Consider the following 27643-nt stretch of genomic DNA (forward strand, 5'->3'; position numbering starts at 1 on the left):
CTTCATATCACCAAGAATTTTATCAATTACCCTTGCTACAATACAAATTTCAGTCTTTATTCCTACAGGTACCCTCGTATACTGAAAGCTTCCACGCGGGGTAGCAATAGTGGTTATTTCGCGTAACCCCTTTTCCAGTTGCAACTGGAAATATGCTTTGGTAAGATCCAGGGACGTAAAGAATTTCTTTCCCGCCAAACTTGTTAAACACACTTCTAAATTAGGCACAGGATAAACATAATCCTTAATTAAACTGTTCGCCTTACAGAAGTTAGCTACAATTCGATGTGAACCATTTTTATTACGTACCAAGAAGCAACTACTTCCATAATTCGAATGGTCTACCTGTGTCAAAATACCCTGAGACACAAGGTCATCAATACAATCATATTTTTTTTTATTTTTTGGTATCAGAAATGGATGCTCCTTAAATGGTTTTTGTTCTTTTAAATAAAGTTTAGCTTCAAATCCTTGACAACATCCTATTTTCTGTTATTACATCTGAAAATTCACTCCGAAGACCATCAATGAATTCCAAAATATCTTTATATTGAAAATCCGGACCCGAATCTCAAAAAACATCCTTATTATTATATCTCGAAAACAACTCCGATTGCAATTTATCATCAGGATCTATGAATTGTTTTTTTACTAAATCATAAAATCATTGCTCTAAATCCATATCCGAAGCCGCTGAATCACTATCACAGAAGTTCATATGAACCGCTGCAACACAATCTTTTTCTTTTTCCTTTCCTCCCACACATCTTCCACAGATTTCTGTCCAAGTTCAGAAGAGGTAGGATTGTTGTTAATCACAACTCGACGATGCTTCATTTTTCTCTTCCTTCTCTTCTTTTTCTTCTTAAGATCAATCTCAGATGTATTTCCTTTTCCTTTCTTAAACTCAAGTCCAATCTCCTTATCCATATTCCCCGGATACAAATAAGTGGAAGGAAACGGTCTCGAATTCGCATCTCCATCAGATCCTTTCGCCAAAAACTGAAGATAATCGGATCTAAGTTGACTATCCCTAATATCCTGTGAAGCACCAATGTTCTGAACACATCCAATTGAATTCACACAATTGGAATCCACCGAGTGTCTAATCAAAGTATTTTTTTGTTTGGGTTGATTCAATCCAAAAACATAGCGAATTTCCTGAAATAGCTTCGAAGTAGGTATTTCCAACAGTTGCCGATCAATAGTTGACAATTCAATATCACATTGGACCCCAACATCCAATGATCCTCTACCACAATGAATTGACGAACTCCTGTCCAAATTCCTGTAGCATCCTGATGGGCCAACTGAGTATCCTGATCTAAGTCCATTTATCAGTGACGAATTATCACAAAAAACAACGAAGTCGATTTCTTAGGTTTAACTTCATTCCATCCTACATTTCCTCCATGATGGTCAACACGATCAACTGCTTTAAATCCGGAAGTCGGATTCCGAAAAGATAAAGTATCGTCTCTAAAATATAAAGGTGAGTTGCTGCGTGGAACTTGTAACGAACCTTGTGCCGTCGATTGTTTGACACCTTTCTTAATGTAAATTAAATGAAATAAATACTGATTAAGATTAGCCAAACTATCATGTGACACGGTTCTAGTTTCTGGCAAAATAATGGCGTGAAAAATTCCCCCAAATATGCAGACTTCAAATCTCCCAAACTATTAGCAAATTTACCAAGATCAGAATTAATCGTAAATATAACAATTATAATATACAGTTTGAAATAAAAGAAAATATTCAATCTAATCTCTATTACAACAATTAAATATTTTCGAAAAGTAACAAACAACAATAATATTTAACTCAACGAATGATTTGATTAACATAAAGTGAACTGTGCAAAAAGTTTATACTGTTTGAAAATAATAGTTTATACTGTTTGTTACCTACAATTATAAATTTAGCGAAAATTCCAATACTAATAAATACGCGAAAGTAAGAATAAGTAATATAATTCGACACCGAGGTACTAATATTATAAGAGAAATCTCAAAATTAGAAAAAGTAAGACTATTTGGGACGCTAAATATCTGAAAGCAACGTTGTTCGAAGTTTCTTACCAAGCTCTAACGTCTAGAAATCTAATAATCTAATAAACCTTACTACTTGGGTTAAAAGGAAAAATTATTAGCTGAATTAATAAACCAGGGATTCCAGGAATTAAGGTTCTACTATCTACTACTAGGTTTATACTCACCAGTTTATAAACTGCTCCATTCTGCCCTTGGTATAGTCTGCCGTATATCTCCTCTACTAGACTCAACCTTTCTAATTTAGTGTGGTTAATAATACGACATTTGGTTGAAAATTCGTTATTACTAGTGAACGAAGAACTAAATTCAAAATGTAATACAAAACGGTTGCTTTTAAATTTCTTCCAATTATTCCGTTCTAATACGATACAAACGAAAAGAAATATTCAAACTCGAAATCTTTCCATTCCTCAATACTTCCGTTAACAGATGATCAGATATAACCAGAAGGGTATTCGATACAGCAACTGCCAGGCCATCGGCTCCCGCGAGCAAGCGAGGCAGCTGCCCACGCGCAAAACAGACACAACGTCATACGACACAACCTTAAAATTGTTACATTACAAACCTGCTTCTCAAGCATTCGCTTTTCCTTTCGCTACCAAAAGGATTTTACTTTTTTCATAAAGCAACCACAATAGAATTACTCAATCTAGGAAATAACAGGAAATAGAAATAAATTTTATAGAATAAGTGTTTATACATTTTTGTTCTTCTGTCTTTCATTATTATCATTAGTCCATATTTCTTTTCAACGTCCTGAAACATGCATATACAGGGTGATCCAAAGTAACCCATCGAAAAATCGGCAGCTCCAACTCCATGTAGCATAGCATGCTATAGTTGTAATAAGAAATGAATCATTGCTTATTAATCTAAATACAACTTTTCTTAACGGCTTCAAATCACAAAGTAAAAGTGCTCCCAGTCGTAGTGAGATATTTTGTTCTGTCATTGGGTGTTGAGGTCAAGTTATTAGATCTGCAGTCACTCCATGAAAGAACATCAAACATAATTTGTAACTTTGTAAATAAAGAAAAGAAAAAATAATGTATTTGCGAAATTAAAAACTTTGATAATACAAAAGCTTGCGGGCATTAGCTCGCGCTGCCCACATTATCCATAACGCAATACAAACGTCAGCTGACTCTCTTCCTATTGATTTGAAACATTTTGCAATGGTTGAGTACTAACGCATTCTAGAACACAGGAAAACGAGATGGCTTTTACTTAGGAGTAGCGAGAGTCCTAAAGCTCTTTAGTCACGACAGAAATACCATACAATAATGTAAACTTCCTTCGCAAATTCATGCGCTGAGCTTTGGCTCCTTCTTGTCCACATTTATGCCATTTTTCATGCTACTGTGCTGAACATTCAGGAACAAGGCACTTTAGCATTGGAAGTACAGAATTATCTGCAATTGACAGTTTCCTGCAGAAATGTAGGGAACAGAAGCAGAAGCACATCGTTGTTCCTAACGACGAAAAATACCCTGATTCGCCATATAGAGCATCAGGGTCTATTCAAATTATCAGCAGCCTCTATAATTGTGTGGAATATCTACAGGAAAAGGTAACACATCTCAAGATTTGAGTGGCTTTACTTGGGTGGGTTCAAACAATCACTGACTTGGTAAATTTATGAAGCAAGCATCAGCCTCTTTGGATCAATGATTCCGACGTGAAATTAATGATAATGAACTGTATGATGAAGTAAATAACGTGTATAGGTTTGCGTCTGCTGACAAAGTTTGAGATTGGAATTCCAAGAAGGAAAAATTGATCAATGGGTGGAAGTGTTTTTCCATTTTCAAACAAGCTTTGCTCCATGTACTGAAATACCAAAAGTTGTTGAATTTATTTTCAGTCTCTCCGGGACTAATGCACCTACTGAAGGAGTGTTACACGCGACCACCACATGGATAAATGAGTAAACACAGCTTAACATTCAAAGTGATGCTTATTGTAAAATGTAACTTCAAAAGTGCCACCATAGAATATGTGTGAAAAACTTCTCAACATCCTCATGCTGAGAAGGCCACTCCCAGTACGTCACCATCTGCTACCAAGAGATGTAAAACTTTAAGGCAATAGTAAATACACAGAAGATTTGGCACGGATACTAAAGATATTTGAATATCAGTAACTCTAGACTAACTATACTGGTCCATATAAAATAATTTACAATAATATATTTAAATTTTAATGTAATACGATTAATACGAAAATTTAGATTTTAACAGAAAAGGTATCCTAAGCACCTTAAGCAGTCAGGGACACAAATTTAATTGCTCAAAATATCAGATTTTAAAAATCATCTCACTTTAGCTAGGGAAATACATATCTATCACAACAATAGTATTAATTTCTTTGTTTCAGGAACAACTGCTATATTTAGACATAGCTAGTCAATATATCAGTAGTCAGAATCGATTCTTGATTGTAATTAGGAAGAACGGTGGCTCAGTGGTACTTCTAGTGAATGGGGTCTTTGGTTCGATCCCCGGCCAAGTTAGTTTGTGGTGAACATCATGTCCGTGTTTTTTTTCTCGGGGAAATCCCGTTTCCTCCCACTGTGTCCTCCCACCAATTCTTCCATCATCATTCATTTGCCTTAATCAGTCTCCCTTAGCCTAAAGAGCATAATCATTAGACGTTAAACTGAAAGATTTCATTTCATGTTTGATTGTAATTAGACAATATCAACATGCACATATAAGTGAACACTGTTTCCCTTTTGCCCAATTATCTAAAGAAGTACATGTTTTAAGTACATAATATTTTAACTTATAACAATCCGTGTTAATCAATAATTAAGGATAAGCATATTCATACTGCATACAGTTTAGAAATCTATTAATGTATTATTGTATGTGTATGATTTGAGGATATGTTTCCCAAATCCTCAAATTAGGAGTTAAAATAAAAATTAACACAACCTATTTATCAGGGGACTACTAAATGTTTTTAAATTCTTTTTTTCCTTTCAGATATCATCACTGCAGCGAAAACATTTATTGTAGGTTAATGTTTATTATTATTATTATTTTCAAGCGAACGAATATTACTTTATAATAAATTTAAAGACGCATAAATTAAATATCAGATAAATACTATTTCTTTAACCCACAAACGCCCCTTGTGCCACCAGTGACCCACTTTATTTTTCACTGCGTTACACGGGCTATATCATTCATTTAGCCAAACCACCGTTGTTCCACTTCAGGCACACTACCCGTTCTCTTGTTGTACGAATTTCGTTCAGTTTTCTTCTTAGGTTTTCGATGTAACACGGTATTGTTCAGGCAGTTGCTAACGAATAAAACTGGTCTTGGGCGTTTGTGGGTTAAGTAGGGATTTTTCAACTTAGGGATCATGAAAGGAGGTAAAAAACACAAATGTAATTAAGATCTATAGGGTGGTCCGGAAGTGGGCGTACCACCCTCCCCCTTTAGTTTCAACAGTATAGTGTTAGTTATGGCAGAATGTCTGTACACAGGTACTTTGAAGTCTTAAGAGTCATAAACATCGGTATGATCACCATCCATGTCATAACCAGCGCACTTCGCGATTCACGTGCGCAGTTACCTGAATCAGACGTTCCCTGGCCGCTGGATTGAAAGAGGTTGTGCATCTTCACCAGTTCCCTTTGCCTAGCCTCCATGAAGTCCCGATCTGACGACACCAGACAATGTCCTCTGGGGTTTCATAAAGCAACAAATAAGAAACACTAGATATCACACAACGCAGGAATTACGAGCAGCTGTGGAACACACCTTCACCCTCGTTACTACGGAGTATCTCCGCAAAACATCTGCGAGAACTTGGCGCAGATTCAGCTGTGTTACGACATGGATGGTGATCATACCAATGTTTATGACTTAAGCCTTCAAGGTAACTGTGTACAGACATTCTACCACAACTAACACTATACTGTCGAAACTAAAAAGAGGGGGGTACGCCCACTTCCGGACTACTCTGTAGAGCGGAAAACATACTTTAAACACTATTTTGAATTTCTTATTTTGATAGATATATTTTTTATTTACATACTTGTCAAATAGTTATTCCTATATAAGGTTTACACACACATATATATAACGGTACACAATAAGCAGCAATAATCAAAAAGCTTATTGCAAACCGGAAATTACGTATTTGGGTTGCTACTAAGAGGATTTGCTAAAAGGGAGTGCATGATATATAAAATATATAGAGAAAACCTGCTTTAAGTCATTTTACAACTTGGGACCAATGAAGATCTCTGCAGACACAAAACAATTTCAGATATTAATTTTTGTTTAAAATTAATTACTTTAAGTGCCTCGTTCAGTGTCTTTAAATTTGCCAATTTAAAATTAACATCTTCCTTTTAATGTTTATAAAGATGATTTGAAAGAACTAACAATGGTAACTTAATGAATTACGGCATTTTGTTTAAATTCCAGGTTCTCTAGGCCTCAAAGATAAAACCCCATGCTATTTTCCAGTTGTTCAAAGTCATAAGATATCCTGTTACCTTGCAGTATTTGAAGGTGGTGTTAAAATAAAGACATGAGTTCGAGCAGAATATTTTTATTGTCTTATAAAAATAATCACGTTTTAATTTCGTCATTTACATTATCGTCGCTTTCTAATTCTTCTCCAAATTCAGCATCAAATTCTTCCTTTGAAATCTGAAATAAAAGAAAAAGCATACAGTTGCTCTTTTTGGTACAGCTGCTCTACATAGATAGTGCAATACAAACGAATATTCAATGAAGACACTACCAATACTCAAGGTGCTTAAATAGATTTGACTTTAATAATAATCGTCTACACTGATAGACGTGGACCAAAGTGTGATATTTCTGCCCCTTAGGCTAGAGACTGATGATTAATGAAAGTAATGATTGTGAAATTAATTTTTTGTGCTCTTTCATCGGGAATCGAATCTAGGAGCACGTGGACCGAAGGCACACGCGCTTAACCACTACACCGGCGGAGAAGGTTAAAAAAAGTTGTAGTATTTTTTACGAATTTTCATGGAATTATTTTATTTATGATCACGGAGAGGGGAGGGGAGTATTCACTATTGATTCATAACTGACCCATTTCCATTTTACGCAAAAAAGGTGATTGGGAGTCCTCAAAAAACGCCATATTTCACCAAAATTGAATATACTATTTTACGAAAGCTATTATAGGAGGAGGTAAAAATACTCCTAATTTTTGACCGATTTCAATTCCAAGCTTTGGAGATGGTGTGAGAGTTTCAACAAACATGCACACCAGTTTGCGTCAAAATGGAGTAACTTTTATATAAGTAATTTTGGAACATAGTGAGGATGATTGTGAAGCCTCGCAAAATATGTGCTATCTTGCATTACTTATTTATTTATTTATTATTCTACGAAAGTGATCTTGCGATATTTTTTAAATCGGCGAAGGAGGAAGGAGATGGGATGTTTTCCCTACATTAGAGGCTGAATTCATCGCTCATTCCTGATTAACTATAATCTCAAGCACTAAGGACTGTGAGAAAAGCCTCAAAGAAAATATATATAAAATTCTACCAATATAGAATAACATTTACAAAAGTTATCGTGGAAAGTTTTTTTTTTTTTTTCAAATGGGGGACACTATTCAAACTTTTTATTCTTTACTGATTTTAGCAGCACCCAGAGAGGATGATTCGGAAGCCTGAAAGAAACTATACATCATGATCCATAAAAACAGAACATTTTTTAAACAAAAATTACCATGAAGCGCATTTTTTACTGGGAACAGGAATAAATTCACAATGTCATTTTTAGGACAAATAAAATGTCTATGATGTACACTACGTTTTTTCTCAAAATCAAATAATTTTTATGTATTTTTTCCTGTAAAATTGTTTTGTATGCTTCGAATTTACAACATGGAGTGGGTTTGACCCCATTTCACCCCTTATTTTTCATGTATTGCAACCCCAAACAACACACTTTCGGAAGCTTGCACGAAGTTACATTCAAATTTCAAATACAATTTAAAAAAATAATTGAAGGCTATCAAGAATATTTTACAATATTTTAAAATATCCTATTGTCAACCTGGGTTACTTTAAAATTGAGTTTGGAATGTAGCATTATTACTAATAGAGCACTTTGAGTAAATCCAGATTGTATCCGTTAGCTCAAGATACATCTTAAATTATCTACATTGCTAATGTTGATAAACGCTCTTATGATGTGCTTTGAAATATTTTTGGGGATTCTCCACCACTGTTTTGATAACGGCAAAACAGAACCGAATGTATAAATGAGAGACACATTTAAAGAAGTAGTTAATATGTATTTCGTATCATATTTAATGTGTATAAGTGCATGTTCGTGTAGCAAAATGTCAGATATGTAAGTCAAAGTGTATGACAATTCTCAATGTAAAAGAGGAAAGATAAACTGGATCATACCCGAAACGCAGACGATGATGACAACCAAATTCAAGAAGTTCTACTAAGCAAAATGCAGTAATCTCTTATATATCCATTAACAGTCTATTTGATACCTTCATGAATACGAGGTTTTCAAATAACTGACTGCGATGTACTAAAGATCGTGATTATACGTTGTTACTTAAAATGTTAATCCAAAGTCGACATTAACTTAAACCAACTTCTACTCTAACGTCGACTCTCGTTCTCCAACTTCAACTTTCCTTCTACTACTATGACAAAACAGACTGAAGTATTATACAACAAAGATGCTCGCATTACATGTGGCTCCCAAAATTAGGGTCAAAATCATACAAATGAGTATGAGATGTCTCTGAAGAAATCTTAGTTAACCAATTCCTCTTAAAATTGAGCGTCATGTCAGCACTCTACATTTTACATAACTTACATAACGCTGTCCGCTGCAGTGTCTTTGTGTTAACATAGAATTACAAATATGCTTACATTCCCATCATTATTTTAGACAATTTACAACATTCAAAGACTATGATTTATGAAATTACAAATACCAAAACCAAAACAAATAAAAGTTCACATTTCTACAACTGAAAATTAAAACATAAAACATTTCCAATTAATAAGAATAAAATATTAAGATCTCTTGACACTATTATATAAGAATGAAAAGAATCTTGTTTGTGATCGAATCACGGGAAAACGACTGAGCCAACTAAAATGATTTTTTGGGGATCTAGTTATTACCTACAATGAACTGGGTTTTTATCATGTTACTTTTATTAAAATGCAAATCCTAAGAGGGGGAGTGGGGGGATTATAATTTATGCGAAAAATTAAGTATCTTCCGAACGCCTCAAGTTAAGAACATGGAATTCAATATATAAACTCATTATCAGAAATAAACGGAAACGTGTCCCAGCGTTTTTTAAAATTTTTGTTTTAAGACCGGCAAGGAGGCATTTTAAATCTATGTATGTGTGTGTATGTTGCAGCATAACTCTGGAATGCCTGGAACAATACAAAACTTGGTATGCATATGACTTACAATCTGGAAACAAATTCTGTGGGCGTAAAATATCCCTATCACTGCTAGTGATAGGACGGGAGTACATGTAACAGTAGTTGAAAACGACCGATATTAGCGTCGAATCCATAGTTTATGGAGTCGCTGAAACGAATAGTGACACTCCTGATATCATTAAAGTTAACCTCTAGTGGGGTAAAACACCCCTAGGAGGGTGGGATGGGAGTGACATGTAAAGATATTCTTAAATGATTGATATTAGCGTCGAATCCATAGCTTTTGGAGTCACTGAAACGAAGTGACACTCCTGATACCATTAAAGTTCACCTGCAGTGGGGTAAAACACCTTTAGAAGGGTGGGATGGGAGTGATATGTAAAGATATTCGTAAATGATTAATATTAGTGTCGAATTCATAGTTTTCAGGGACGCTGAAAAAAAATGTCGGCATGAAACTTGAAAAAGGATTAAAAGTAAAATCTCCAAAATGATTGAGATTAGTGACCACAGTTCCTATGGTCTGGAAAACAGGCGACCCTTTGAAATGACTTTTGGAACATAGTTCCCATCTTAAGCTAAAATTTTGTTATGTCACTTTGTTTAAAAGGCGTATTCTAGGGAGTAGGGTGTTTCAAACTTTATGCCAAAATTAAAGTATCTTATGGATTTTTATCATTACACTTTCATTGAAATGTTTATCCTAAGACGAAAAGGGATTGAAATACTTTCCGTAAACTTATTCTTCCTGTGCGAAGAATGGGCATTTCAATTCATATACGTGTATATAAGCTATTAAAAATTATATAAATTATAATATTGAATTGTAAATTATATAAATTGTCCTTTACCCTATTAAATTGTATATACACAGTGCGGCAATTTGAAATCGAGATTGATTTTTTCCTCAATATGTGGCGCAGTTATACAAGTGAGTTGTGGAGCAAACAAAAGAGGAATGTTTTATGAGTAACTGATACCAAGTGCATTCAGCTAGACTGACAGTTACGTGTGTGGGCAAGGTGAGTACAGACAGGTGTTGCTAATCTATGTCGTGAGTTCAACATGGAGCAAAGAGAGAACATCAAGTTTTGTGCTCATCTGGGTAAGATTACTACAGAAACTTGTCAAATGTTGCAACAAGTGTAAGGAGTCACTTACTTGTTTATACTGTGTGCGTCTATTTGCATGACACAAGCGTTTAAGGGAAGGGACGAGAATCAACTGAAGACGACGAACATCCGGGTGCAGCAAGGTCAGTGAGAACACAGGAATTGGTGGACAAAGTGAGGACACTGATCACGGAAGATCGAAATGTGACACTGCGAATCCTCACTGAGAAATTGCGTGTGAATAAAGAAATTGTGCGGCAAATAATAACCCACATCACAACAAGAGGGAAGTCTGTGCCCACACCGTGCCTCATTCCTTAACAAATAGTTAACAAAGGGACAGTGCTGATCACTGCATAGAACTGACTACTACCGCCAATAAGAACCCTAACTTCCTCCTGAATATCGTTACTGGGGATTAGACATAGGTTTTTCAATATGACCCGTCGGCAAAACGTCAGAGTGCAAAGTGGAAGTCTCCTAACTCTCCATAAGCCAAAAACTGAACCAGTCAAAAACAAAAATCAAACTTTTGCTCATTTTTTTATGATAGTAATGGCATTGTGCATAAGAAATGTGTGTGCATAGGACAGACAGTTAATGTAATGTGTCATAAGCGTGAGGCCCGAGTATGGTAGTCATGTTCAGTGAAGTTTCTCCATGACAATGCTCTAAGTTACAAGGCAGTGATTGAGCAAGACTTTTTGTTGCAAGAGTGTGTGTTGTCCCATTCTCCCTATTCACTAGATCTGGTCCCGTGCTATTATTTTCTGTTTCCTGAACTCAAGTCTCCACTTAAAGATTCGTACTTTGATGGAGTAACTGCCAATAAGAGGGCTACGACAAGGGTTTTTAACAGCATTCCACAAAAGGACTTAAAGCAATCCTTTATACTGATGGTCAGGGCGCAAAGATGTATGGATACAGCAGGGTCGTACTTTGAATAGTCTATGGTAATAAAATTTCTATGTTCACTCTTTTTTTTTCTTTTTTTTTTTTCTACAGCTCCAGTCTCGATTTCAAATTGCCGCATTGTGTATATACCTGTTTGAGAGTGAGTGATACACAATTCACTTGAATTTTGTTTTTGTTTTCTCTATCTTTTTTGAACTAAAAGTCAATCTAAGAGGGTCGCAAGGCCATATGTTGAGGACCACAGTTGGAGAAATGCTGTACTACAACAAAGTGGAAAACATACCAAATAAGAAAAAGAAATGAAAGTTCGGTCTCTTTTGTTTAAATGCAACAGGTATAGTATTACCTTCTTCTTTTTCAGCCTCTTCATCAATGAAACATCTTTGAGTAATTCATCCAAGTCTTCTTCGCTCATCTCCTGCTTTCTCTTTTTCCCTTTCCTCTTTAATCGTTTTTCTTTCTTCTTCTGCTTCTTCTCTTTGATTTCTGACCATGGCACCGTTTGTTTTTTCTTTACTTTCGGTCTCCCAGGCCACTCACCTGTTGCCTGATACACCTTCAGTTTCTCCTGTCGAGAGATTTCCCTCTGTTTGTCCCTAGAAATACGTAGACAAACAGAGATAAAAGACAATCAATTATTCTACACAACACACAAAGCAGCGTATCGAACTGCAGAGCTACACTAAGTCATTAAAATCTTTGCAGAAAATATAAAATTTGCATCCGTAAGTTCTTACTGTATTACAATCTCACAAAGAAAGCAGAAATTAAAAAAAAAAAAAAAAAAAAAAAAAAATACGCGTGTTCCTGAAATATCACTCTACATATGATACAGCCATCGTTTTCATGTTTTAATAATTTCGTACTCCCTCTACTATCACCCAGAGCTATTTTTCGCATAAAAAAGGTAATTTTAGTTGTTTGTTGACCGATTACGAACGAGGCAATCTAAATAATTATTTTCATGTCTGCTGAGGACACGTACATCAGGAATTGACCCACTAAACCTCACGAAGACTTATGGTATAAAAACTTGTGTCAGATAACTGTATCTTCACTTAACTTTTTGGAATTTATCACGTCGTCACGTCATTTCGATTCTGGATTACGAAAAAAAAATGAAATAAAATCTATTTTACGTCCCACGATTACGCCGGCTAGGCTAAAGGAGACGGTGATGATGAGAAATGAATGCAATGGCGGAACGAATAAGGTGGGATGAAACGAGAGAACCCCGAGAAAACCCACGCACATGGTGTTTGTTCACCGCAAAGTCCACTTGGCGCTGGCTGGGATCGAACCAGGGACCTCACGCACCAGAGGTGAACGCTCTATCACTGAGCCACCGTGGCCCACCTGGATTATTGAGACGAGTATGCAAGTCTACATCTTAAATAGCACGTAGACTCTGAACCAGTCGTTAGACTTAAACTCAGTGCTTATTTTTTCTTTTCGAGACATTAGCTGAAACTAGGGATGCAAATAACCACTCGCCCAGTGAGACAGGTTCATCGGCGCGGGCAACTATTTAATAACATACCGAAGGTAAGTAAATGATTTCTATTGTGGGATGTGGACTAGTAGTTATTTTTCTTGGGTTAGTTATTCTGTTGCTTATTCGCATCCCTGGCTTAAACTTTCTCTATAGTTCAACAACGGTCTAGTGTAATAACTATGACTGTTAGTAATAGCTTTGTTAAAGGAAACGGAATAGCATGTTGTTCTTCAGAAAACATTGGTTCGATATCAAATTCACATAGTCTTATAACTTTTCTCTTCTTAAATAAAGTAATTTATATGTCTCCTTGGGTCTACTGCTTTGAGTAGGTCTTAACTGTAATCAGTTATTGTAACGGAATTTGAATGACAGCTATTACTTATTGGTATCATGGTAATGGTAATTCGAATGCGCATATACATACATAAATATCTTTGGTTTAGGAAATTCTACTTTTTTAGTTTTCATCCACTAATTTATTCGGACGCAAGAGGAACGGGAATGGGGAATGATGGAAACTTCATAACGAGGAACTACATAACTACATTAATTACATTTACTACTCCCGTGCCCCAAACATTGTTAGGGTCATCGCATCTAGGAGGCTCAGGTGGGCAGGATATGTAGCCAGAATGGAAGTGCGTAGAAACAAACATTTTCAAAGTTTTAACTGGAAGTCAACCGGGAAACGACCATCACGAAGACCTAGGCCCAGATGGGAGGACAATATTAAGTTGGATCTTGCAGAGATAGGAATACAAAGTAGAAACTGGATCCAGTTGGTTAAGGATAGAAGACAGTGGAGAGGTTTTGTGAATGCGGAATTGAACATCCGGGTTCCACAGGCCATAGAGTTAGTTAGTTAATTTATTTGCCGTCACCCAAGCTGATACGACACTATAAATACAAGAATCATTGGTCTTTCCCTACAAACCATGAAGATGAGAGAAGCGTTTGTAGGGAAATGATCTGAAAGAGTCACATGTTTCAACAGAACTAATCTGGACGATTATTCGAAAACGCTTTTTAAGTTAGTATTTACGCCATATTTGCACAGTGAAGCTGAATAATCGAGGAATTTCTTGGCCTTTTTCAAGCTTATATCATAATCTTACATAAGAGCGAAAAGCTTCCGTATGAACTAATACAAAATGGAAGGATTATTAAACTGAAATAAACATATTCTTACTACAGAAATATCACTATCATTCATCTAGTGTTAAAGAAATCATTCCCAGTCTTGCGGGTGATCGAGTCAAACTGTTCGATACTAATAAATATCGATTGATAAGAAATTGAATAAACTGTACAAATGAAATGAAATGAAATCTTTGAGTTTTACGTCCCACGGTTATGCCGGTTAGGCTAAAGGAGACGGTGATGATGAGTAATGAATGAAATGGTGGAATGAAGAAAGTGGGAGGAAACGGGAGAACCCCGAGGAAACTCACGCACACAGTGTTTGTCCACCACAAAGTTCACTTGGCGGGAGCATGGTTTGAACCCGGAACCCTATGCACCAGAGTTGAACGCTCTACCACTGAGCCACCGCGGCCCCATCGTTAAAATTGTTAGACGTAGATACAATACCGTGAACATAATCTTCAAGCATGATAAGACACCGTTCTGCATTCATTGTGTCCCGAATAACGTATGGACCTATAAATTTCGTGAATGTCATACCACTCTCCACTGTGACTTTTAAGCGACGTTGGCTTTTTTCAACAGCCACCCTCAGATCCTCTCGTGCTCAATAATAACAAGCCAGATGAAACACAGCTTCATCTGACCCCAGCATATTACCGTAGAGATCGGACCAGTCTTCGTACCACGCAAGCAACATCTCCCCATATTCTAATCGATAATCAGTCTTCCGGCGAGAATTTCTGGCAGTAATGTGGTTTCCATGGATGAAAATTCAACTCTTCCTTCAAAACAGTTCAGATTGTGTGTCAGGTTAAACCACTTTCGCGAGATGCCAGTCTTTATAATTTCTGAGGACTTCGAGCGAACATTTCCTGAACCACTTGTACATTTTACTCCGTCCTGGATGCTGAGATCGCATCTTCTAATATCGGCTACAGAACCGGTGTCCATTAGCTTCGAACGGTAATTCCTTATGACCATTATATTTACCGTGACACGAGGTCCTTTCACACTTCGCCACTATCTCTGTATTTGTACCACGGAATGTCATACTTCTTATCGGGATGCTAGGTAAGCCCACTCACGCAAGGATAGACGTTACGCCATGGCCCACCGCTGATACCAGCAATTACATAAATGAGATATCACGTAATAAATTCTATTATTGCAAGGAACAAAATGCTTGTTGTTTCATGAAAATTGGTTAAGTATTAAAAAAGTAGGAACAATTTTCAATAGGGAGTTAATTCTCGTCCATATAGACGATGTATTTATCTTTGAATAGTGATATTTATTCTTTTTTAAAACATTCGACTTGATTATTTAAAACAAAGAAAAGTGAGGCTATGAAAATCAGCAATGTTCTTCTTAAAGTAAACCAGAATTCCACCATCTTTAGTGATATTCCAGATAGACACAAATGTACGATCTTGTTTATAGTAAAACTGGCTATGCACTTGTATATCATACTCTTGCAACAGTAAATAGGGAATTTTATATTGGGAGCTGGTGGCTGTGTTAGAGCGCTTTATCACTGGTACGAAGGGTCCTGGTTCGATTCCAGGTCACGTGAGTTTGTGGTGAAGGTTTTTCCCTTCCACATTCACTTTTCAGCCTTCTTTTTTATACTCATTCACTTATTAAGCATCCGTCTTCTCTGGTCTGAAGGACATAATAGTGAGACGTAAAACTAGAAATATCATTTCCTTTTCATTTCAGGAAATCTTACATGTTTTGGTTTGAAGCAAAGAACTCGACTGGCTAAAGAAGATTCATATCTTTTTTTTGATTAAATTCTATCAACGAATTAGAATGCAGGACTTTTCAAAGAAACGATAAGTGGACAGCTCGATTCAAAACAAGACTGTACGTGCATTAAAAAATGCTTACCCCAAAGCACCCAAAATTATCTAAGTGTGAACGTTTCGACTAATAGTTATTGCCTTCTTCAATATACTTCTTCAGAAAAACTAACGTTGTTGGTGGAACTATATCTGGTTGATTATCTTTTTTCTAATAGTATTATTTCTTTCTTCCAGTACTCCATAAATTTTCCTTGTACCTAAATATTCTTCTTTGTGAGCACTAACCGGCTGATTAATAATTAAAGGAACTAAAGGAACATTGTTTTCCAATCTAACTTGTTTCATTTGTTTTATTTCACACCACTATTAACGTAATTGGCGACGAAAAGTGTCAGCACTAAACGCATTTGAATCTCTACAACATTCTTCAAAAATCAAAATTGAGATATACTCGCCTTTTTAATCGAACTAGTCCTTTATACTAGGAACATAATGATTTTTAAGAAAAAGTATATAAGTTGAAGATTGAAATTTCTTACTTCACTCAATATACAATTTCTTCTCACTTCCGAATTTTACAAATTATGTTGATGACACCTATGGAATTTCCACCTGGTGCTAGGTATCGATGTAATGGTTGAAACTTTGCCAAACTTATGTCTGCTGAAAAGTTGGTGCCAAGACTCATTATTTTGCTGGTGCAAACGAATACTGTAATTAAAAAGGGACTATATTTCAAATTTTGATTTTTGACGAATGTTGACGAGATTCAAATTAATGTACAGTTAACCTTTTTCTTCGACCAATTACGTAATTATTGGAGTGAAATAGAACAGGTGAAACAAGTGAGACTGGAAAGCATTATTTCTTAAATTATTAATTATTCTTATTATTGGCCCTCTCGATTCGTCTAGTGGTTAGCACGTGGTCTCTTTACAGCACGAGCTCCATCATAGAAAAATTAATTTCACAATCATTCATTTTCATTAAACATCCGTTTCCTTTACCCTAAGCGCATAGCTATTCGAGAATGCGTTTTCGATGCGTTACCTCCCGCAGCGAACGCGACCTAGGTGGCTACTCGGTTAATTTTACTTTCGCCAGTTACAAATCATACTTTGAGCCAGCCAGAGTTTCCAAGTTTTTTTTTTTTTTTTTTTTCTTTCTTCAGATCCAGGTCTATAATAGCAGAGTTCCAATACTCTACACAAAGCATCTTCCAAGCAGCTGTTTCTTGTTAAAATCCCCTTGCCTGCAAACATCAATTTCCATATTTTCCCTTCCTTTAGACATCTTTTAAACAGCAGGTGGTCTATTGCTTCGAAACGCACCAAATACGCTCGAGCTGACGTTTTCTCCGCGTTTTTATTGCTTTCGCGTTTGCAGCGCATTGTGATTAGCCATTCACATTTAAATACAGGGTCAACGTACTCAAAACATACGCATGAGCAATAAAAACGCTTTGCGAACGCTTTAAGTAGCCACCTACTAAAGGGCACAAGTCTGGGAAGTTAAACTTTAAAATTAAAAAATAAAATAATAATAATAAACTTTTCATTTCATTTCTAATTGTTACTCATAAGATATCGATTAGTGCTCGCGAAGAATATAAGGGAAATTTTAACGCTCTTAGGAAGAAGAAAATTAAATGGGATGTATTTCTACAGACAACATTAGTTTTCTGAAAAGTGATGTGCTGAGGAAGACAGTAATTTTTTGCCCTATGTTCACATTTAAATAATGTTGGGTACTTTTGGGGTAAGCATTTTTAATGAATACTGAATGTGTACCCTATTAAATCAAGCAGCATTTTCAAGACTGTACATTGTTGTACAAGACTATACGTAATACATACTTGTATTGTATGGAATTTAAATCTACATTGGCTGGTTCAAAATCTGACACATCCTTATTCTTTAATTCGGGCATCTTCGGAAGCTGTAGCAATCCAAACCCAACTGCAAGTTTGCCAAAGTTTAGATCTAGAGAAATTAGCAAATAAATTAATTAATTTAAAATGAAAATAATACAATAATGGAAAAATTAACTACAAACATTATAAAAGCCAACAAAGTACTATACGTATTTTATCATACTTATTTATCTCGGTTTGTCACTAAATACGGCTGTTCTATTGCATGCCAAGAGAATTTCACATGGGTACAAAAGAATAAGAAGACTCTCAATTGTTTCCATGTTATCAATGATGTTTACAGTTAAGCAAACGAAAGTATCTTACCTTTATTGTACTAACTACCTAATTTGTTTTCCTATTCCTCATGTTACAGTCAGTTCAAATTTCATTCTCACAATATATTAAGCCTTTTATCGTCTTCATTTACTGTTTCTTCACCTTCAATATTTAAACGTACTTTCAATTAATTTCTCAATATATTTTTTCTGCTGTCTAACTCATTATTTCTACTATCTTTCCATTACTATATTTCTATTTTACTAACTATTTTTCCACTGCTTTTCTACTCTTCACATTTATTCTTCCGATATTTGTGCATATTCCCCCATTCTTTTTATTCTCTATCTCTTTAGATTTACATCCATAATATGCCTTCTGGCTTTGACGAATTCCTCCTCTGAATTCACTATTTTGTCAGCCAAATACAAGGGAGGATCAAAAACTAAGGTTGCAAAGCCGATATTTCTGGAGTTTCGTCTGCTATAGAGGAATGATGAGTGTGCAACAATTTTAATACATGGAGTTGGCAACTGTACAGAGTTTCAGTCACCCGCCACCTACGGCGTTAGTTGTAGGTAAACACAAATGGCGACTCGTTTGGAAAACAGGTCTCACGAAGAAGTCCGCTCAGTTATTCGATTTCTGTGGGAGAAACATGTAACTACGGCTGAAATTCACCCGCAGCTGGCAGAGGTTTACGGACAGACTGTAATGCCTCGTCAGCATATCGTAGAATGGTGTCGGAAGTTTGCGGCTAGTTGAGGAAACGTAACCGACGAGGAGTGCAGTGGCCTATCCAGCACGGCATCAACAGATTTCAACACAACTCGCGTGGAGGAGCTGATTCAGGACAACAGGAGGATCACGTTAGAGCATCTGATGGCAGAATTGGGAATGTCGTTCGGAAGCATTCGTCTCATTGTGCACGATATTTTGCAATACCAATGGGTTCCACGCAATCTGTCCAACCAACACAAGGAGAAGCGCATGAGAACAAGTATGCGACTTTTGTAACCGTTCTCCACCGAAGGGATCTATTTTCTGCACCGCATTGTCACGGGTGACGAACCATGGATCCACCATTACACTTCCAGCAGTAAGCGGTCATCAAAGAAGAGCAAAGCGCCATTCCTCTCCAAAGACAACGACGTTTAAGATAATGCAATCTGCCAGGAAGATGATTACCACAGTGTTTTGGGACAGCGCCGATTTCGTACTCGTGGAGCTTTTGGAAAGAGAGCGCGCAGTTACCGCTGACCGATACATTATTAGTTGTATGAAATAATATAAACACGTTTCACTGTAGGCTTTTTAATCTTACTTTCTGATCATCCTCGTATTACTACCCTGAAAATCCCAATAAAATGGTATTTTATTTACTAAATATTTTGCCTTGCGAAAAAAATGTACATTTTTTTCCACTCTTAGTTCATTTTTCAACGAACTGCAGAAAACAATGCAATAGTTTTTCGTTGCTTTCCACACCTTGACCTGAAAATCACTCTGACACCACCTTCAACTAATGCTAAACCTGATGTAACAGATAACCAAACTACTGCCGTCCAAAGGCAATAGACCGTTATCTGCTGAAAAAATGACTTTGAGAAAATCAGTATTTTCTATTAAGCTAAAAGCTGCAAATTTCGGATAAAGCCTTACACCCGTCCCCGATACTATAGATTTCTGCTTTTGTCAGTTAATGCCTTATATCATATGATTTGCTTACTCTTAATAACCCAATTTCGGCCAAATTTTGCAGATACGGTCTTTTACCTTTTGACGGCAGACTACTGGAAGAACTTCAAACTACTGGAAAAAGTCAAGCACTTTGAAAAGGTATTTTCTCCACTGTAAACAATTAATACACAACACGTACCTTTAACTTTCAAGATAAGACTACATTCATGTTTTCCATATGACTGAATATAAGAAACAAACGCTCTATTCGCTTTATCCATGATTGCTCTGTCCTGCAACTGAAGCTTTCGTATCTGGTCCAATAAACAAGGTACATTTTTCGGAAGTTCTATTGGAATTAATTGTACCTAAAAACAGTGATCTACAGTTAGTTTAGAACAACAATTAAAATTTGATTTTGAAGATCGATGCAGTTTTACTCTTTGAGTAAAGTGGAATTATCTAATACACACGGGATTAACATTCACAAGTTCGAACAAAATTTCAGATTTTCACGATTTTTCACAACACATTTGAAAAAAATAAAATAAAATAAAACATGCTTCATTTAAAAAATAACGAGGAAAATAATACAACTCGTATTAAAAAGTTCAAAAGTAACAGTTTCCAAGAAAATTACTCTGAAAGAAATCTATTTACGCATGACTATAAAGAAAAGCATGGGGAGCGCTCTCATATACAATCATTTGATCTATATGAGAATTGAATTTATAAACTGATTGTATATGAGAGTGCTCCCCATGCTTTGACAATATGATGGTGTTAATACACTGATTTTTGTATCTATACTATAAAAATTTTGAAGTTCTTAGTTTCAAAACAAGCTACTTGGAACTATAGTTACTAGGTTTCTTTTATTCGTATATCTTTTAATTTCAGCTAAATGTAGGATTATACAGAGGTTGATTCATTTATATTGAGCTAAAGTCAATATGCAACTGTGCCGCGCATGTACAACCGATCGCCGTAAGACTGCCACGAGGCAAGCAACAGGGTCTTCTTAGCCATGTAGTAAAGCAGTGTGGTCGACCGTCATCTCACATGCTGCCGAAACTGAGAAGATTCTGAAGTGTTCATTGTGGCCCTTTACGACGTTAAGTTCATGGCGTCACGCGTCATGGAAATGGGTCAAGTGCGTACTTTTCGTGAAAGTTATGCCACTGTGAATCGTATTATACTGAAATATGCGGCACAGAATCCTGGACCAGCACACCGACGTGAGCAGCTAGAATCGTTATTCCCAAAATGGTTCATGATTATGGTTAGTTTCTCATACAGGGATAACTGCGTTTCGGAAAGGTGGAGCAAAATGTCAAAACCCATGCTGTGTACTTCAAGATTCATATCCTGACTGAAATGTAAAAGCATGAAATAACAGCATTGTACGGACAAGATGTGAACCAGGTTGAACTGCACCAAGACAAGGCATCCAGGCACACGGCGAAAACATCAATGAAATTCTATTGACGTATGGATCAGGAAACTGGAAGTTCGGCAAATTTCCTTCTCTGACATCCCTGTCAAGGGTTGAGATGCCAGCCCAATGGACCATTGTGTTTTCAGACTTCTCAAACGGTGCCTGTCCCATAGTAGAGTCTGCGCCGTTACCAGCCTGTGGAGAGCCAATAAAGAAGAATGGGATGCAATACCTACTTTTTAGCTACATCTTCTGCAATGGAAACTCCGACAGTCAATAGTCAGTAGAGGTGGCTTGCAGATTGAAAAGTCAAACACGGCATTTTCTAAGTAAGTGATACATTCAAATTCGACTTTCGGTTTACTATAAGTGAATCAACCTCTGTAAACATTCATTCTATTTATTTCTCCAGCCTTCGGTGTACTCTATCAAACTGCAACAAATGAATAATTTTTATACTAAAAAATATTTACTCACTTTTTGATTTATAAATATAAACTCGACGTAAGTATCTTCCATAGGAAGGAGCATAACTAACGCTGAACCCTCGTTGCCTATTCGAGCAGTTCTACCACAACGATGTACAAATGCTGCAGCTGACGAGGGAGGATCGAACTGTATTACCCAATGTACGAGTGGGATATCCACACCTCTGGCCATTACATCGGTGCATAACAGGATACCTATAATAATAATAATAATAATAATAATAATAATAATAATAATAATAATAATAATAATAATAATAATAATAATAATAATAATAATAATAATTATTATTATTATTATTTATATTATTACATATGAACTTACTCTAAGACAAAATTTTGCTCCAAGTAAAATAGAATGTTTTCACCTTGTATTTTATTTTAAATCGGCGTTTACAAGTCGGCAGTTCAAAATTATATGACTTTAATGATATTTCATCTACTTATAAACACACTCACTGACACACACACATAAAGATCGCAGAAGGAATGGAGGGAATTAAATTAAGCTTTACGAGTTGCTAGCCATTCAACTTTATTGTGATGAACATAATATTAGGTCAATCCGAGAACGGGTTTGGTTGTACGAGCGTAATGTGTGTTGCATATCAGTAAGTACAGTACTAGCATACACTAGGACACGGATACATGAGCTGACGCGTCTTGGAAGTGAGCCGTTGAGTCGTCGTATCGTTGCCTGAGGTAAATCAGTCCATAACTGTTGTAACTGCAGCTTCAGATCTTGCACAATGGCAGTGACACTGAGTTGGTGTCCGAGCTGGTCGCAAACGTGTTCAATTTGGGAAAGATCACGTGACATTGCTGACCATGGAAGAATCTCAACCTTACGTAGACAGTCCACAAATACACGTGTCGTGTGTGTGACCGAGCGTTCTCTTCTTGAAAGATTGTACAAACGTGCACTTGCAGGAGGAATAACATTGCGAACGCAGAATCTCATTCACGTGTTACTGTTTCGTCAAGTAACTACGAGAGGCGACCGAAAGTCACACGGAATGGCTCCCCGTACCATGATGCCAGGAGTGATGCCAGTATGCCGTTCCAATAAGCTAGATGTGGCATCTGCCTCGCCGCCGCCACACACTCACACGAGGTCACCTATCATAATGCAGAATCCAGGCTCATCACTGAACACGATCCGTTGCCATTCAGGAGGATTCCATGCTACACGAGCACGACACCATTCCGCACACTATCTTTTATGGACTGATATAATGGTAACTTATGTAGGAGATGGTGCACCCGTAATCCGGCGGATACTACTCGTAAAGACACAGGGTGTTGTAGAAAGTCCACTACTTGGGTCCGGATCGAGGTGCACACGTCATAGGGCTAACTGATGCTTCACGTACGATGCAACGATCCTTCCGTCTTGTGGTCGACTGGAACCTTCAAGTCGTGCGATGGTGTCTTCATGTATTAAATGGCCCCTACATCACGCCAGTGACATCGGGATATCGCACACGTCTGACAATCGCCTGAACACCCAGCCAGCTTTGACAACCCCACGCTCGGCCCATTTTGAGCGCTGTCAAATGTTGGTAATGCTATCTACTGCGGTGACGAGGCATTGCACGCGTTTCTTCCTGTGCTACACTGCCTCGCTCTCGCACGCTTCACAACTAACTGACACAATCAAGATTGTCCTCTGGTGGCCATTCGCGATGTTTCCGATATGTGAAACTCTTAATCATTTACAGCTACACATCTACAGAATCGCAATTAAACTGGAAGATTCTTTTTCGTGTTTTTTTTTTTTTTTTTTTTTTTTTTTTTTTTTTTTTTTTCATTTTGCCAGTAAGTGTACATAAGAACTGAGTTTATATGCTCGTGTGAAATACTCTTTATCACAATCAATATTTAATCGCAGTTCTACTGCAAGATTTTTAATGTACGAAATTCACCATATACGAACCTGATGCTGACAGGAAATTTGTAACTAATATCTTGCCAAATAGATGCAACATCGGATCAAATCTAATTATACTGGGTGTATCGAAAGCCTGGGGCCATACGCCAACCCCCTTATTAGTAAAGATACGAAAAAAAAAAATGGAAAGTTGTTGGAAATGAGTAGTTTTCAATCTAAAATGATGGAGTTCTTTCAATAGCACCAGCTGTTGGGATTCTACAGTAGTAAGCCGCCCTATGTTAAATGAAAAAGTATCGCCACCTTATGCTAAATGAAAAAAGTAACGTTTCCTCTTCAGCAAGCTGTTTGAAGGTAGGGCAGACACGTGAAAATGCACACGCAATGCTGAATTGTTGATATAATAAGGCACAATGGAATAAACTGCTTAACTGGCAACGCTGCCTTTCCAGTTAATTTCACGTGCCTTACAAGCGTGAATCCCAAATGGCTGGTGCGATTAGAAAAATTCCGCCATTTCGAATTGTAAACCACATATTTCAAACTTTTTTTCTTTCCTTCCTTCCCCCCCTTTTTTTTTCCGTATATCGACCCATAAAGAAGTTGGCTTAGTCCCGGGCTTTTGATATACCCGGTATAATGTACAATTTTACAATGTACTATGGAAAAAAAAGAACATTGTATCCTAGGAAAGAAGAAAATACTTCAAGAGGGCCCAATCGAATCGAACAGTACGGAACCAATCAATGGATGTATTCTGGAAATAATGAACATCAAATGAAGAACACTAGGCATAATGATAATGCTACGCAAAATTGTTATTTATTCTTCAGTGAATCACTTACAGCATAGACAAGTCATGCCAGATAGCGTCATGGTGCTCTCTCCCACAAAGATATTTTCGAGGTCAATGAAAACAGAACAAACAAGTCTTCATAGCATGCCCCATCTACAGCTAAATATTCCCTAGTACGGCATAATATCTTGTACTAAAGCACTTACATTTCACTGGTGGTAACAGCAGCATGAAAGTGTGCAATTATATCTTTCGCACAATCATCATCTTGTAGATGAATTTTTACGATATCCTCACTAGAAAAAGCCGAAAGGAGTGAGATCCGACGATCTCGATAACAAGAAGATAGACATATTTTAATAGACATACTTTCCCCAATTTTAGTCCAAACTGTTGTTAAATGTTCTTAAAAACAATGCAGTTCAATTATTCTGCTACCGACACCAGTCTATAAATATTTAATGCACAACATACTCGATGATTTCATTCATATGTAACATGAGAAATTCCATGATCCGGAATTGTGGTTGCTGAACATGTGGCCGGAAGTAAACAATGTTTCGTCTACTCATAATATGTGTTGCCAGAAGTTTTCCTCATGTCGTTTTCGCCTCACTGACATAACTTTACACAACGAGAACAATCAGCAGGAATGTTTTGAACTTCTGGGCATAGATGTCTTCTTGGAAAATCAAAATGCACTGTCCGATTATTGCCACCAATCACCTTGCCACCTCACGTGCATTTGGTTGTGGGTTATCTGCGAGTAGTTTAAATATTTTTTCTTCTATACGTAGTGTGAGATTAAACAACGGTAGGCCTTTGTTCACGGACGGTACTGATTTAATGTGGTACGTCTCTCTCATACATTGAATAAGTCGTCGAAAGATATAGTTAGATGATGGTGTCTAAAATATGCTACTTTATCAATGCCAACAGCAATAATAACTTGAATACTGTTTGCTCCAAATATTAGATGCATAGTAGGGTAGGTAATTTTTTCGTACCGCTAGTGTGGAAAAGTTGCCTCCTATAATACGAAGAAAAACTACATCAAACAATTTTTAACCGGCTGACATTTTCCAATCGCCACTGTACTTAAAATTTATAGAAAATATTTTTCTATATTACTTAAAATTCTATAATCAACACGCTATAGTTTGTGATATTCATTTTATGGTTCAATAATGTTAAATACATTAAAACACTATTAATATTTAAAGTTTACCATTAATATTTTAAAGGAATTTTAATTTAAATTTATTTAACATTGCTGAACCACAAAATAAATATTACAAATTACGGAGTGACAATCGTAGAATTTTACGTAATATTGAAAAAAAAAAAAAAGTTAATTTTCGTCTATTTCTATAAACTTTACGTACAATGCACGACCGGGAGATGTCAATCGTTTTCATATTTTCTTTACGTTGTTTTTTTCTTATTATTATAGGAGGCAACTTTTCCCCACTATAGCGGTTCGAAAAACAATTTAATTATTTCTCGACTCATCCTAGTGTATACCCTCGTATGCAACTAAGTAAACCATTATTACTTATTTTTTAACAAAAGGAAAATGAAATCTTTTAGTCTTACGTCCCACGGTTATGCTAGCTAGGCTAAAGGAGATGGTGACGATGAGAAATGAATGTAATGATGGAATGTATAAAGTGCGAGGAAACGGGAATACCCCGAGAAAACACACGAACACGGTGTTTGCCCACCACAATGCCCACTAGGCGTGAGCTGGGATCGACTCAGGGATTCCACACGCCAGAAGTGAACGCTGTACCACTGAGCCACTGTGCCCCTTATTACTTATTTGAATTCACATGCATATTACTTCTCTTGTACTGTACTAGTCCAGTAGAGCAAAATGTTTGCCTTACAATTGTTAATTAGTCCGTTGGAAGTCACGTTTACTTCTGTTGGCAGTGTTTTGCTTTGTTCTACTTTTTCAGAGAGAAACAACTTAGTGGGACAGTATCACCATTATAATAGCTAGGAAATATTTATTCATAAGCAATTCTGATTAAGTGTATCTTTAAACTGTGGCTGTAATAACGCACAATTTTTGACTGTACTCGCGCACAGTGGGGAAAAGTTCCTTTATGAAGGCACAAAACATAGCTGAAAGTTTTGTTTTCCTATTTAGAATGACTGAAAATGCCATAAAAGCTTTTTTAGGATACAAGTAAATTACTAGCAAACAACACTCATTAATTAAGATTAAGTGTATGTTCAATATTTCAATGAAAAAAAAATATGCCCTATTTAACGATCATTGTTTCCTCAATGCCTTCATCAATTGCTTCCGTAGCACTAAGGTTCTTATCCTCGATTTGTTCTCTTGTGGTATTTTCTCCTTTCGTAGGATCCGAGTGCTCCTGTTTTTGCATTGTGTATATACATGTCATTTAAGTACTAATTCACTTACCACTGTCAAGATCTCGAAAATGGTCGAATGTTTTGTACCTCTTATTCTTCATTTTTCCATGTAAACTCAATACTGGAATATGCTGAATAAAACTGAAAGATAAATTATAAATTTTCTTGTTTTAATAGTTCGATTTACCAACTAGCGACCACTTTTTCTTTGTGATAAATAACGAAAATGACGTAATTACATGAGAAGGAACTACAAATGAGTATTTTGTGCATCTTTTGTTATCTAAACTTTGAGCATTGTCCTCTTCGTTGGTCTAGTGGCTTGAGCGTGCACCTTTGGTACAAGTAGTCCCGGGTTCGATTCCCGGTGGGAAAGCACTAAAAAAATTGAATACATTACGGGAGTTTGAATTCCACCTTAAACTGTAAGACGACGTCTCATATAGCCTCTGTGCTGAAAAGAGATCCTAAACTTCAACAAATAAACAAACAAACTTTCAAGTATGTTTACCAATTTGGTGTTTTGTACTGCAACTAGTATCAAATATTTCGGCTATACTATGAGGTCGTATATAACTCACCGAACTTACAGATGTTCTAGATGGCCATGTAACGGTTCAATGATTTACTTTATTGCACACAGAGAAATCTGTCCTTGTTTTATCCACTTCTGCAAGATGTATTAATTCTGAATCCTGGCTAAGATTGCCCCTATACAAGAATGCCACTTAATATTGCATAAAGAACGTATTAAAGTGCAAAGGTTTGATTAAATATCGGAAATGACACAT

General features: G+C 36.5%; 1 protein-coding gene across 2 annotated transcripts in view; it reads right to left on the bottom strand.

Annotated features, from left to right (window-relative positions):
- Positions 1-6613: 6613 nt before the first annotated feature.
- The window catches only part of LOC145693094 (ATP-dependent RNA helicase DDX55), a 56836-nt gene continuing 35806 nt past the window's right edge, over positions 6614-27643 (bottom strand). For both annotated transcript variants that reach the window (XM_081768785.1, XM_081768783.1), the window contains exons 7-12: positions 26902-26993; positions 21767-21972; positions 20051-20219; positions 17836-17962; positions 11878-12127; positions 6614-6730 (exon numbers count right to left, since the gene is read on the bottom strand). In XM_081768785.1, coding sequence (XP_081624911.1) covers positions 6650-6730; positions 11878-12127; positions 17836-17962; positions 20051-20219; positions 21767-21972; positions 26902-26993 — 925 coding nt within the window. In that variant the 3' untranslated portion in view covers positions 6614-6649. The remainder of the gene's footprint in view (positions 6731-11877; positions 12128-17835; positions 17963-20050; positions 20220-21766; positions 21973-26901; positions 26994-27643) is intronic.

Source organism: Thermobia domestica, chromosome 8 (assembly GCF_964235325.1).
Source record: "Thermobia domestica chromosome 8, izTheDome1.hap1.1, whole genome shotgun sequence".
NCBI classification, from domain to species: Eukaryota; Metazoa; Arthropoda; class Insecta; order Zygentoma; family Lepismatidae; genus Thermobia; species Thermobia domestica.